Genomic DNA, 15,730 nt, shown 5'->3' with positions numbered 1-15,730 from the left:
CAATTTTGTAACTTTGGGGTAAACAAGTGGAAACTCCTAAAATTATATGAAAATATTAGTATATATGGTCAAAAGTTTTATTTTTCTGGGGGTTGAAAGATCATTCTTATTAGTCAAATGTACAGTAAACATTAAGACACAATTTTCTAGATGGTGGAACTTTGGGAGATTTTTTTCTTGCTTCTTTAACATGACTTTGAAGTTTCTAATTATCTGTATTAAATACTTAGAACTTCAATAAACAAGGGGAAAAAAAACATGTGAAAGAAAGACCATGGCCTCAAAAACAAAACCTATGTTTTAAGAAAGTTCCCTTATAGGGCTGCCTGGGTGGCTCAGTCGGTTAAGCGTCTGCCTTCAGCTCAGGTCATGATCTCAGGGTCCTGGGATCGAGTCCTGTGTTGGGCTCTCTGCTCTGCGGAAAGCCTGTTTCTCCCTCTCCCTCTGTTGCTCCCCCTGCTCTTCTCTCTCTCTGTCTGTCAAATAAATAAATAAAATCTTTTAAAAAAAACAAAGTTCCCTTATAGGAAATTGGAAACCTGTATAAGTCACGCAGACTTGTCAAATCCGATCTTAAGTATTTCTTACAGACCAGCAGAAATTACTGCACTAAACTAAGGCTTCAGCTTAAACAGACTCTGAAAATGGTAGCAATAATAGTTACTACTGTGTGTCAGGACCTCTGCTAAGGGTTGGCACACATTATTTCATTTGATCCTTGTAACAACTCCAGAAGGTAGATATTATTTCCACTTTACAAATTAAAGAACTGGCATTTCAAAAGGTATTTGCATATAGCTAGCGACAGACAGGGCTGGGATTTGCATCTTGGCCTAACTATAGACCGCATTTCATTTCTCATAAATCCCTGTGTAATTGAAACCTCACCCTAACTAATGACCTTGATAAAAGTATTCCCAAACAAGGCTTTGGTCCAAATTCTAAGGACAACTTAGTACATAAGACCTAGGCAAGCAAGAACCAAGAGGGATGAGATCTTGTCAAGTTTATTTGCCAAAATATCCTCGACACCAAAGCTCTTGGCGTATAACAAGCACTTAAAAAATACTTGTTGGAGCAAACAAAAAAAAAAAAGGAAGGAAGAAAAGGGGCTTTCTCTTGATATCTCATAATTCCATGGACTCCAGCAATTCCTGAGGGGCAGAAACCAACAAAGGCTTGGTCATTCTTGCTCCTTTCCTCACTTCCACTACTCTGACAAAATATTCCTAGAAAACAAAACATGAACCCTGTAAGTCCTTCCATCTTCAAGGTCAACCCAAGAGCCCTCCTCTTCTATCTTTCCCAAGAGGCCCAGCCCAGAAAGTTCAGTTTCTGAACTTTCAGAAAATGTCTGTTAGTTGCACATATTTTTAGCCCCCTCCATGTCTGCTTGTCATCTGTACCTTGCATGTACTGTTCTTCCAAAAAGAATATGATCCAAGCAAGGGCAGATATTTGTTCGTTCTTTCATTTGTTCTTTCATTCATTCATTCACCCACTCATTCATTCATTCAACAAACGTGTATCAAACAGTCCTTATGTGCCAAGCACTGTGCTAGGCCACAGGACACCATGATGTATAAGTTATGGCCCTTACCTTCATGGAGTTTAGTCCAGTGGAGAAAGAGACAAGTAAACCAACAATTACAAAGTATGTTAAATACTAGAAAAAAGGCTCAGCTTAAAAAGGGTTCTTAAGCAGGGATTCCTGCACCCTGAACTGTAATCCAAATGATCACACAAGAGCCCATAGTTGTTTTTGGGGGGCAGAGTCCATTGTTTTCATCAGATTAATTCATAATGGTTAAGAACCATTGATCTAAAATGAGATCTGAAGAAGGAGTCATAGTTATTCAGAAGAGAGGTGAGTATGAGGGAAGAATATATATTCCAGGCAAAGAGAAGTAAGAAAGAACATGACCTGTTCCAGGTCCCTAAGAAGTTGAATGTGGCAGAAGTACAGCATGCAAAGGGAGGAACGGGGAGACGAGGCTGGAGATATAAGCAGGGTCTAGACCACTGGAGGGCCTTGTGGGCCATGCCAAGGAGTTCAGACTTCATCCTGAGAGCAATGGAAAGCCCCTGACAGATTTTAAGAAGCTAAGAGATACATCAGATTGATATTTTAGATGTGATAGCTACAGTGTAGAAAATGGGCTAGGAGTAAGGGAAGAAAATAGGAGGCAGGTTGACCAGTTCAAAGGTTGCTGGAGGAAATTAGGTGAAAGATGATGTTGGCCTGGACTTAAGGACTAGGTCTTAAACTTCTTTAAATCCTCAGGCTATACCTGAGGACCTTGTACCTAGACAGCTCCAAAAACCACACAGAGCCTAGGACTTCAAGCAATCCCATACTTCTATCAGGTCAAGTGATGGTGGGGGTTCATACCCTGAGCCCACATATTCTTTAAAACTTGGTTCCTTTAGGGGCGCCTGGGTGGCTCAGTCGTTAAGCGTCTACCTTTGGCTCGGGTCATGGTTCCAGGGTCCTGGGATCGAGCCCCACATCAGGCTCTCTGCTCAGCGGGAAGCCTGCTTCTCCCTCTCCCACTCCCCCTGCTTATGTTCCCTCTCTCGCTGTGTCTCTCTCTGTCAAATAAATAAATAAAATCTTACAAAAAAAAAAGACTCTTAAATAAAATAAATAAATAAAATAAAACTTGGTTCCTTTAACACCATAAGAGAGGGCTGTTTTTAATGTACTTGGATGACATGTAGGGACCCACATGGAGTACAAATACTCTAGTAAATAGAACCCATAGTGAAGGGCATGATAACAAAGAAGACAAAAACTGACTCAGCTATTGGGTAAAATCAGCTTCCCTGGTAATGGAGTTGCTACACAGGGAGGAAGCAGGGGAATCTAAAGTATTCCATATTCACAGGACAAAGATGGGCAAAATGCAGCATCACTGGCCTGTCCAATGTCTATGCTAAAAGAGTGCTGGACCGTTTGAGTGATGGCCCATCCCAGATCTTCTCACAAGCTGATTGCCTCTCCACACTCTCCTGTGTGCACTCAGACCTGTTTCACATTTATTCCATGTTATTCTAGGCAGGACATGGTCAAGGAACAGAGCTGATATCTGGGACACTTGGGCAATATGAACTCAGAGGACAAAAAAATAAAAACACGTTAAGCCCGAGTAAAAAGATCGTAATCACACCACTCGAGTCAGAAGAATGTCACGAGTATTTCCTTTTCATTTTGGCCTTAAACATGCTGATAGAAATGGACTAAATGAGAGTCAGCTGGGCCTCTTCATGACTAAATTTATGGATTTTGAAGCTGAACCTGATCATCAGAATAAAATTTTACAATGTTACTTTTTGTTTGTACCTGTTTATCAAGGTTTAAGCAAAATCAAGGGGCCTTGAAAAATACACAAATCTCATATATTGCTGATGGAAGTATAAGCTGGTACAACTGTTCCAAGAACTGTGGACTTCCGGCATGTGTCTCACAAGTCTTCAAAATGTGCACACCCTTATTCTAGGGATCTATGCTAAGGAAATATTCAGAAGGTAAATAAGATTAAGAGGCAAAGCTACCCATTCTAGTATCACTTATAGTAGCAAAATATTAGAAAGAATTGTATTTTCTAACCAAAGAGGAAATGGATTTTCAATTAGGATATATATGATGGAATCTTATGAAGCCATTAAAATGATGATGTAGATGTGATTTCACTGACATGAAAATATATTGACCATATACTGCTGGTTCAATTAAGCAAATTTTCATTGAGCACCTACTACATGGAAGATCATGTCAGGCAGTGGGACACAGCAGTGAATTCAGGTACAGTTCTTAACTGACTGACCAGAGCAATCAGATATTGAGGAAATAATGAGATAAGCACTAATACTAAAGACAAGCACAAAGTATCGTAAGAGTAAATAGCAAATGAATTTAACCTAATCCAAGGGGATCATGGGAAAGCCGATCTGAGGAAGTGCTGCTTCAGCAGTAATGAAAGATGAAAAGGAGTTAGACAGGCAGAGAGGCAGTGGGAAGAACATTCCAGGGCGATGAACAGCAACTTTTTTTTAAGTATACACATTACATCAACTGTGTATATACAAAATGAATTTATATTAAAAATTTATTTTGGGGGTGCCTGGGTGGCTCAGCTGGTTAGGCATCTGCCTTCAGCTCAGGTCATGATCTCAGGGTCCTGGGATTGAGCCCCACATTGGGCTCCCTGTTCACCAGGGGGCCTGCTTCTCCCCCCCCCCCCGCTCATGCTCTCTCTCTCAATAAATCTTTTTTAAAAATTATTTTGTATCTGTACATATTTACAAATATAAAGTCTGAAAGGATATACACTATAATCTTATCTGTATGTTGTATTACATGTAATTTTTATTTTTGTTTTTTGGCTTGTCTACATTTTCTCGTTTTTTTTTCCTGCAATGAACATATGTGAGTAGTATTTAGATGGGTAGATGGATGGGTGGGTGGAGAGACAGGCAGATGGCTGGCTGGCTGGCTGGCTAGATATATGAAAGGATACAAGGATGGACAGTAACCAGATTCAACAGAAGATTTGAGCTGGGCATCACATTAGACTGTCTTCTTCTTGATTTTTTTCCTCCCTTCAATGACTAGACTCCAAGATCTGCTCCAGAAGCATCTTTTCTATCTGTTAACAGAATCACCTTGTTTCGGTTAGGCGCTTGCACTACCCCAGAGGCAAGCTCATTAGCCACAAGTGGAGCCAAAACTACAATTCCAAACAGATTTCCTCTCTCAACACTGGACCTTCCAAGCCACACAGGCAAGAGAAGAAGGACGGGCAGAGCTACTTAGTGAAGGGGCAGCTAAGTAACTATTACAAACAAAATGAATTATTTTAAAGACAGAGAGACGGAGGAAGGAGAGAGGGGAACAAGGAAATAAAAACCTTACTACTAGAGTATGAAACTATGCCAAAGAGAATGCAGCTCAAACCTTCCAGGTAGTAAAATTAGCTGGTTTTCTAAGCCACATTTTCCAGGCTACTAATTCCCAGCCCAAGGCTCACAGTGAGGTAAGAGTGTCTTGGTCTGCTTGGGAGAGGCATGGCTCCAAGTTGAGACCAGCTCCTTCACATGAGGAGCCAACAGGGAGCCCCAGGTGAGGAACTCTCAAAACACAAGTGCTAAGTCACCCCCAACTAGAACCACTCTCACCCAGGATTCAGCAAAAATTGGGTGCCTGCACTCACCCATTCTTAGCAAGCCCACATTCATTCTTTCAAACTTCATTTATTTACTTCTCCTAAACACCATGCCCTGTGGTTGGCTCTGAGGATTCAACTGTGACAAGACATGGTGCTCAAATGCTCAAAGCTCACCATCAACTGTGGAGACATTTCATTCATTCATTTAAAAAACATCTGACTCCTACTGTGTACCAGATGCTTAGGATGTGATAGTAAACAACACCTCTGTCTTCATGGAGCTTACAGTCTAATGAGGAGAGAAAGATAAATAAACACATCAACAACCAACAACAGGATTTTCAGACAGAGACAAATGTTATGAAAAAATATATAGTGGAGAACTATGGCAAGGATCGTCAGAGGGGGCCTCTCAGAGGAGACACCTGAGCAGTAAACTGCAGGATGAGGGAAGCCTGGGTGCTTCAGTCGGTTAAGCATCTATCTGCCTTTGACTCAGGTCATGAGCCCAGGGTCCCGGGTTCGAGTCCCGCATTGGGCTCCTTGCTCAGAGAGGAGCCTGCTTCTCCCTCTGCCTGCCGCCTCCCCTGCTTGTGCACATACTCTCTCTCCCTCTCTCTCTCTGACAAATAAAATCTTTAAAAAAAAAATTAAAAATTAAAAAAACTGCAGGATGAGAAGCAGCCGATACACCAAACGCCTGAGCACAGGCACAGCAGACCCCAGGAAACAAACAAGAACACAGAGGGATGGTGACCATGCTCAAAAGCAGCACTGGGTACTTGGCGATCGTGGGAAGGAACACCTGACCCAGTCCGAGGGTCTCACCCAGCCCAGCTGGCCCTCGGTCAGCAGTGATTTATAGCTCAGGGGAGGTGCTGTGAAGTACTACAGACAGGAAGTTCCGCCCATGGGTTTCAAGGAATTCAGTCTCACATGTGAACTAGTTGGACAGGGCTATTTGGCATGTACAGGAAGCACGGACTCTCTAGAAAGTTGGCAAAGGTGCTGAAACTGAATGCCAGATGGCGAAAATTCCTGTCTTACTCTCCCCTCCAAGCCCCACCACCACTTCTCCCTAATCTCTTCCACACTCCTGTAAAGGCCCAAAGAGGTTCGAAGACCTTGCCTGGTAGGAATGGCTAGGGAAGGACAAGCTAGTCCAGCATGGGGCCAGGCATCAAGAAACCGAGTTCCACTCATTTACTGTGTGAACTGGGGCAAGTCCCTTTCCCTTTTCTCAGCCTTAGTGTTTCCCATCTGCAAAATGGAAGATCAGAGGCGTGGGGATGAGCCAAGAGCCTACACGTCTAAAAGCTCCCCTACACAATTATGATGTGCATGCCAAAGTCTGAGAACTAATAACCTGATTCTACCTCTTCTTTCCTCAGAGTGGGCAAGGGGCTGCACACCAGGCTGGTTGCATCAAGTCCTCCATGGTGCAAAACATAGTCTCTGGCACACAGAAGCTCCTCACAGTGAGTGTCACAGCATTCTCTCTCCGCCCTCCCCTCATGCCACCACCCGAAATATTCCCTCAGCGGGGCTGCGGGCCCGAAACTGTGGGTTATTGTTTGCCCCTCACCGTACCTGTGAACATTGCACAGAAGTAGGGGCTGCAGGCTGCCAGGACCACACGGTGGGCTTCTATCTCGACATCTTCCGCCACAATCATCACGTCACACAACAGCTGTTTACTGTAAAACACCAGTGAGGGGACAGCATGGGTCACAGCACCAATGCCCACCCCCAGCCACACAAGGATATGTTTTTCTTCCACCCAGATTCCACGCTGCCACCATACAAGGCTGTCACAGACATTTGCCATGCCAAGTTAAGGCAGGGGGATGAACTCATCGACTTTTCCAAGTCCCTGATAAACCTGGCATTCATGCTTTCCTAAGGCACACAGAGAGATCCAACTACCCCGTACTGCCAATTCAGGTCTCCTTCATTTGTCTTCACATCTCTGCTCCTCAACTCCAGCAGCTCTGACTGAGATGGTAAGGGGTGGGGGGAGGACAGCAGCTCAGAGAGCAAGGGGGAAAGCCTGGGGCTATGCGTTGGGTGGCTGGCTGAATGCCAAGGAGCATGCCACCGAGGCGTGCCACCAGTGAGAACAAGTATTAACAATCCCCCAGGGGATCCAATATCTATGAAATACTGGTAAGAGGCAAGCCAGGTCTGGAGGCCTCAAGTATTCATCTTCCCACCCAGATTTAACATTATCACCAAGAAGGTTACTCCTGAAGACCCTGTGCAAACTCCAATCCTTGCAATTGTTAAGGATACTGTAACTACCTTTTTACTTGTCATCCCCACTACACTGTGCCCTCTGAAAAGGACTTGTTTACTGTTATATCCTAAACACCTGGCTGCAAGCCTAGCGTATAGAAAGCCCTAAGTTTTTACTAAATGAATAAATGAATAAACTCTGAAAAGGGATCAATCCACACTCATAGACAGAATGAATATTAGACTACTTTGAAGGATTGAAAAGGTTCCACAAGACCGTTTCAACCCAAGAATTTTTCTCCCACCAGCCTTCCAATAGTTAACATTTATTAAGTTCTATGTGCTAGGCACTGTTCTAAGCACTTTTTTATACCTAATATTTCATTCATTCCTCTCTAAAACCCCAAGAGATAGGGTTATTATTATGTTCCATATTACAAAAAAGGAAACTGTGGCCCAGAGAAGTTAAGTAATTTTCTCAAGTTCATACAAAAAGGGAGTAGTGGAAACAAGACTTGAATGGAAGTAGCTAAATTCCAGAACCCATGTTCCTAACATCCAAGGTAACCCGGTCACCACTAATCCCTCCTTCAGAGTGAAGCACTAGAGGTGGGAGGGAAGACAGGACAAACACATGTCAACTGCGATCCAGTGGCAGTGGTTACTTAGTGCACTACACTGGACTGAAAAGTCTGAGTCATGACTAGGCTCCATGTGAGAGCAATAAGATGAATATAATGAGTCTGCCAGGATCAACTGATGGAATAGAAGCTACCTATTTGTCAGCCCTGGTGTCGCATATTAAACCTTTGCCAACTATTCAGACATTAGTCCAAGACTGCTTATCAGAGAAACAGAATCATAAGGCCTGAAAAGGCTAGAGCTGTAAATGCCAGATGATCTATGACATTCAGAGAGGTGGCCCAAAACCACGGAAGGCTGAGTCTTGAATCTAGTTCTGACTCTGGATATACTACCATAATGACTCATGATTGGCTGATACTTTGAAAGAGAAAACAACAGAAGATAAGTTAGCCCCAAGAGGGAAAGGTGAAAAGAATAAAGTCCCCATGAGGGGGCTTCTGGGAAGGGTGAGACCTCCGAGCAGCAAGAGGCAAAACCTGGGGATGGGACCTCACCCTACAGTGGACAGCAGGCTCTAAATATAAATTTTATCAGAATAAACCAGCTCAACTGGGAAGAGAACTGGCTCTGCCCCTAACTGGCTATGAGAACATGGACAAACAATCTCACCACAGTATTCTCATCTTTCTTAGTGGATGTCCATTGACCGTGGGGACCAAATAAGATTGCAAATGCCATCTGAGAACAGGCTAGTTTTTTTTATTATGTTATATTAATCACCATACATTACATCATTAGTTTTTGATGTAGTGATCCATGATTCATTGTTTGCGTATAACACCCACTGCTCCATGCAGAACGTGCCCTCTTTAATAACCATCACCAGGCTAACCCATTCCCCCACCCCCCTCCCCTCTAGAACCCTCAGTTTGTTTCTAAGAGTCCATAGTCTCTCATGGTTCGTCTCCCCCTCTGATTCCCCCCCTTCATTTTTCCCTTCCTACTATCTTCTTTTTTTTTAACATATAATGTATTCTTTGTTTCAGAGGTACAGGTCTGTGATTCAACAGTCCTACACAATTCACAGCACTCACCACAGCACATACCCTCCCCAATGTCCATCACCCAGCCACCCCTTCCCTCCCACCCCCCACCACTCCAGCAACCCTCAGTTTGTTTCCTGAGATTAAGAATTCCTCATATTAGTGAGATCATATGATACATGTCTCTCTCTGATTGACTTATTTCGCTCAGCATAATACCCTCCAGTTCCATCCACGTCGTTGCAAATGGCAAGACTTCATTCTTTTTGATGGCTGCATAATATTCCAGTGTGTGTGTGTGTGTGTGTGTGTGTGTGTGTGTGTGTGTGTGTGTGTGTATACACATCTTCTTTATCCATTCATCTGTTGATGAACATCTTGGCTCTTTCCATAGTTTGGCTATTGTGGACATTGCTGCTATAAACATCGGGCTGCACGTACCCCTTCAGATCACTACATTTTTATCTTTGGGGTAAATACCCAGTAGTGCAATTGCTGGGTCATAGGGTAGCTCTATTTTCAACTTTTTGAGGAACCTCCATACTGTTTTCCAGAGTGGCTGGACCAGCTTGCATTCCCACCAACAGTGTAGGAGGGTTCCCCTTTCTCTGCATCCTCACCAACATCTGTCGTTTCCTGACTTGTTAATTTCAGCCATTCTGACTGGTGTGAGGTAGTATCTCACTGAGGTTTTGATTTGGATTTCCCTGACGCCGAGTGATGTTGAGCACTTTTTCATGTGTCTGTTGGCCATTAGGATGTCTTCTTTGGAAAAATGTCTGTTCATGTCTTCTGCCCATTTCTTGATTGGATTATTTGTTCTTTGCATGTTGAGTTTGATAAGTTCTTTATAGATCTGGCCAAAATTTATTGTAAAAATGTATTCCCAACATTTTCACTTCACTTTCATTAAAAATTTTAGGGAGACAATGGAGTTCTCTTATCACTACTATTTAAAAGTACAAGTAACTTGTCAACTATACTTCAATTTAAAAAAAAGAACAACTGACCAAAAAGTACAACTGTTGTTGTTGTTGTTCTCATAATCAGTATTTTAATAAGGAAAAGTAAAACAGATGAGTCAGAAATGGTGAGCAAAAGCTGAGCCAGATGCTGAAAAGGGAAATGTCAGAGTGGGATGTCTTGCACAAACCCAGAGGAGCTGATTGTTCACGAACAAATGGGAAAGAGACAAGAAGGAATGAGGAATAAAGATGGAGAATCCAGTTAAACAAATGAATGAGAATGGTTCTGATGGACTGGAAGTGTATCTCAAGGCTAGAAAAACTGCAGCCTAGGAAAGTGACCAAGACAAACTCGCCAGAAACTCAATGTCAGCTTTCCCTGGGAATGGTAAAGCCTGTCTGCACACTGGAGTGTATCCACTCTGTATGAAAAAGAAAAGAAGCTCTAAAGCACTGCATGGCTCAGAAGCATTTCTAATTCCATTTATTAGAAATCTTATAGGATTCTTTTTTTCTGGAATATTACTCAGCCATAAAAGGGAGATGTCATTTGTGACAACATGGATAAAACTAGAAGGTATTATGCTGAGTGAAATAAGTCAGACAGAGAAAGCCAAATACCATATAGTTACTTATATGTGGAATCTAAAAAAAACATGAATTGAAAAACCCCTCAAAACAGACACAGGCTTGTAAATACAGGGAAAAAATTGGTGGTTGCCAGAGGAGAGGGGAGTGGGGGAATGGACAAAATAGGTAAAGGGAATTAAGAGGTACAGACTACTGTACCTTGAGATTGTTCTTTGGAGTAGTGTAACACATCAGTGTAACACACACTACTCCAAAGAACAATCTCAAGAAGAAAAAAGTAGGGCTATATACTTTGTGATAGCTGTTAGGAAGGAGCTCAGGCCCTGGAATCAGAGTGACCATGGTGCGTGTCCCCTGGATATCAGAATTCAGATGTGTTATAAACAAGATAATGAATAGTGCTAATAGTAAGCATTCAGTAAATGTTAACATTTCTTTTTTTCCACAAAACACTTCATTTAAGATTAGCAGTTAAGTTAAAACTGTTAAGGTTAAATTTGAGCTGCATATTAGACATCTAAGTAGGGTTTATCAAGTAGGGAAATGGATACATGAGTCTTAATTTCAAAGGTGGGAGATGGTTAAGAGGTCAGAGGGAAGAGAAAGAACCAGCTAAAGAAATGAGAAAGTAACAGTGAGACAGGAGGAAAACCAAAAAAAGCATGGTGTCCATTAAGTCAAGTGAAGAGAGGGCTACAAAAAAGCAAGGAATAACCAACTATACCAAATACTACTGATAAGTAAGAGAAGATTAGGATTGCTAGCCAGGGCAATTAAGCAAGAAAATGAAATAGAACATGAAAATGAAAAACATGCAAATTGAAAAGGAAGAAATAAAACTATCTCTATTCATACATGACATGATCTCATATATAGAAAATCCTATAAGAAATACACCAAAAAAAATTAAAACAAATGAGTTTAAGAAGGTTGCAGAATATAATATCAATAAACAAAATCAACTGTATTTCTATACACATGCAATGAACAAAAAATGATATTAAGAAAAATTCCATTTATAATAGCATCAAAAAGAATAAATACTTAAGAATAAACTTAACAAAAGAAGTACAAAACCTATTCTCTAAAATTATTAAACACAGCTGAAAGAAATTAAAGAGGGCAACCCTCTCAGGTCCCCTCCCTCTTTGGGAGCTTTGTACTATCATTCAATAAACTTTCCTTTGCTGCCCACCAAAAAAAAAAAAAAAGAAAGAAAGATATTAAAGAAGACCTAGACCTCCAGTGTTCATGGATTGAAAGACTTAATATTGTTAAATGGCAATAATCCCCCAAATTGTTCTGCAGATTCAACACAATTTCTATCAAACTCCCAGCTGGCTTCTTTGCAGAAACTGACAAGCTGAACCTAAAATTTATGTGGAAATGCAAGGGACCTGGATTGGCCAAAACAATCTTGAAAAAGAACAGAGGTGAAGGACTCACACTTCCCAATTTCAAAACTTACCACAAAGCTAAAGACAGCGTAGTAATAATATAAGGACAGATATAGAGATCAATAGAATAGAGAATCCAGAAATAAACCCTCATATTTACAGTCAATTCATTTTTAAAAAATTTTATCATTTATTTTTTAAATGCTTATTATTGACGTATAATTGACATACAATGTTGTATTAGCCTCAGGAATACAACATAGTGATTCAACAATTCTACACATTACACAATGCTCGCCATAATAACTGTAGGTACCATCTATCACCATACCACATTATTATAATATTACTGACTTTATTCCCTATGCTGTACCTTCCATCTCAATGACTAATTTACTTTAGAAATGGAAGTCTGTACCTCTTAATTCCCTTTACCTATTTTGTCCATTCCCCCACTCCCCTCTCCTCTGGCAACCACCAATTTTTTCCCTGTATTTACAAGCCTGTGTCTGTTTTGAGGGGTTTTTCAATTCATGTTTTTTTTAGATTCCACATATAAGTGAAATTATATGGTATTTGGCTTTCTCTGTCTGACTTATTTCACTCAGCATAATACCTTCTAGTTTTATCCATGTTGTCACAAATGACATCTCCCTTTTATGGCTGAGTAATATTCCAGTCTATATACATATGCATAATGGAATGCACACACACACACACACACACTTCTTCATCCATTCATCTATCAACGGACACTTAGGTTGTCTCCATATCTTGGCTATTATAAATAATGTTGGAATAAATACAGGGGTGCACATATCTTTTCAAATTAGTGTATTCATTTTCTATAGGTAAATACCCAGTAGTGGAATTACTGGATTATATGGTATTTCTATTTTTAATGTTTTGAGGAACCTGCACACTGCTTTCCACAGTGGCTGTAACAATTTCTATTCCCACCATCAGTGCACGAGGGTTCCTTTTCTCCACATCCTCACCAACATTCTTGTCTTTTTGGTACTAGCCATTCTGACTCGTATAAGGTGATATCTCATTGTGGTTTTGATTTGTACTTTCTGAAGATTAATGACGTTGAGCATCTTTTCATGTGTCTGTTGGCCATGTGTATATCTTCCTTAGAAAAATATATATTCAGGGCGCCTGGGTGGCTCAGTTGGTTAAGCGACTGCCTTCGGCTCAGGTCATGATCCTGGAGTCCCTGGATCGAGTCCTGCATCGGGCTCCCTGCTCAGCAGGGAGTCTGCTTCTCCCTCTGACCCTCCCCCCTCTCATGTGCTCTCTCTCTCTCATTCTCTCTCTCAAAATAAATAAATAAAATCTTTAAAAAAAAAAGAAAAATATATATTCAGATCATCTGCCCATTTTTAATCAGATCATTTGTTTTTCTGGTGTTGTTTTTTTTTTTTTTCTTTTAAGATTTTATTTATTTATTTGTCAGAGAGAGAGAGACAGCACAGGCAGGGGGAGCGGCAGGCAGAGCAGATAGAGGGAGAAGCAGGCTCCCCGCTGAGCAAGGAGCCCAGTGCGGGACTTGATCCCAGGACCATGGGATCATGACCTGAGCTGAAGGCAGACACTTAACCGACTGAGCCACCCAGGCATCCAGTTCTTCTGGTGTTGAGCTGTAGAAGTTCTTTATATCTTTTGGATATAAACCTCTTATCACATTTATCATTTGAAAGTATCTTCTCCCACTCATTAGGGTGGCTTTTCATTTTGTTGATGATTTCCTTTGCTGCACAAAACAGTCAATGGATTTTTTTTTAAGATTTTTTTTTATTTTTGAGAGAGAGAGAGAGTATGAGCAGGGGGGAGGGCAGAGGGAGAGGGAGAAGCAGACTCCCCACTGAGAGGGAGCCAATGCGGGACTGGATCCCACGACCCTTAGATCAGGACCTGAGCCAAAGGCATACACTTAACCAACTGAGCCACCCAGGCGCCCCCAGTCAATGGCTTTTTGACAAGGGTGCCAAGACTATTCAATTCAGGGGAAAAAAGTCTTTTCTTTCTTTTTTTTTTTTTTTGGAAAAAAGTCTTTTCAACAAATGGTGCTAGGACAACTGGGTATCATATACAAAAAATAAGGGACCCCTACTTCACATGATATGCAAATATTAACTCAGAATAGATCAAAGACCTAAATATAAGAGCTAAAACTATAAAACTCTTAGAAGAAAACATAGGGGTAGAGTTTCATGACTTCTGATTAGGCAATGGTTCGCTACACAGGACACCAAAACCATAAACAACAAAAGAAAAAAACAGATAAATTAGACATCAAAATTTACAACTTTTGTGCTTCCAAACACACCATGAGGATATCAAAAAAGTGAAAAGACAACCCAAACAACGAAAGAAAAACTTTGCATATCATATATCTGAAAAGAGGCTTGTGGAATGTCTAAAGACCTTGAACCCTCTTAACTCAAAAATGGACATATAACCCAACTTAAAAATAGGCAAAGGATCTAAGTAGGCATTTCTCCAAATAAGATATAGAAATGGCCAATGAGCATATAAAAAGATGCTCAACATCATTAATGATAAGAGAAAAATACAAATCAAAACCGCAATGAGATATTACCTCAGACACTAGGATGGCTGTAATCAAAAACACAAAAAATGACAAGTGTTGGCAAGGATATGAAGAAGTTGAAACCTTTATACACTGCCGGTAGAAACGTAAAGTGGTGCAGTGCTTTGGAAAACAGTCTGGCAGTTCCTCCAAAAGTTAAACAGGTAGTTATCGTATGACCCAGCCACCAAAAGGTATACAACCAAAAGAAATGAAAACATGCATCCACACAAAAATGTGTAAGTGAATGTTCCTAGCAGCATTATTCATAACAACCAGATGGCTGGCCTCAAATGTGGTATACCCATGCAATGCATTATTATACAGCAATAAAAAGAAATGAAATACTGAGACATGCTACAACATGAATGACCCTTGAAAACATTATCCTGAGAAAGAAGTCACAAAGCTTTTTCACAATGGGTTTGCCACCAGAACACAGGTGTCATGAAAAACCACCACTAAACCTAAATCAAAATGGGAAAGGAAAAGACTCCTATCAACATCATCGTCACTGGACATGCAGTCAGGCAAACCTACCACTACTGGTCATCTGATGTACAAATGTGGTGGGATTGACAAACAACTATCAAAAAATTTGAGGAAGCTGCTGAGATAGGAAAGGGCTCCTTCAAGTATGCCTGGGTCTTGGAAAAACTGAAAGCTGAACATGAATGTGGTATCACCACTGATATCTCCCTGTGGAAATACAAGACCAGCCAGTATTATGTGACCATCACTGATGCCCCAGGCCACAGAGACTTTATGAAAAACATGATTAGAGGTATATTTCAGGCTGACTGCCGTCCTGATCGTTGCTGCTGCTGGTGGTGAATTTGAAGCAGGTTTCTCCAAGAATGGGCAGACCCATGAGCATGCCCTTCTTCTGGCTTACACACTAGGTGTAGAACTAATTGTTGGTGTTAACAAAATGGATTCCATTGAGCCACCTTACAGTCAGAAGAGATACAAGGAAACTGTTAATGAAGCCAGCACCTACATTAAGAAAACTGGCTACAACCCCAACAGGGTAGTAGCATTTGTGCCAATTTCTGGTTGGAACGGTGACAACATGCTGGAGCCAAGTGCTAACATGCCTTGGTTCAAGGGATGGAAAGTCACCAGTAAAGTTGGGAATGCCAGTGGAACC

The 15,730-nt window shown here is 41.2% G+C and overlaps 1 protein-coding gene across 3 annotated transcripts in view; it reads right to left on the bottom strand.

Moving 5' to 3' along the window:
• The window catches only part of KLHL3 (kelch like family member 3), a 117,276-nt gene that overhangs the window by 80,063 nt on the left and 21,483 nt on the right, over window positions 1-15,730 (bottom strand). For 2 of the 3 annotated variants that reach the window (XM_078067472.1, XM_078067474.1), the window contains exon 3: window positions 6,759-6,865. The exons of the other annotated variant lie outside the window; for it this stretch is intronic. In XM_078067472.1, the coding sequence (XP_077923598.1) occupies window positions 6,759-6,865 (107 nt within the window). The remainder of the gene's footprint in view (window positions 1-6,758; window positions 6,866-15,730) is intronic. 3 annotated transcript variants of the gene reach the window in all.

The sequence above is a fragment of the Halichoerus grypus genome, chromosome 2 (assembly GCF_964656455.1).
Source record: "Halichoerus grypus chromosome 2, mHalGry1.hap1.1, whole genome shotgun sequence".
In the NCBI taxonomy this organism is placed as follows: Eukaryota; Metazoa; Chordata; class Mammalia; order Carnivora; family Phocidae; genus Halichoerus; species Halichoerus grypus.
This window is presented reverse-complemented; position numbering and strand designations above follow the sequence as displayed.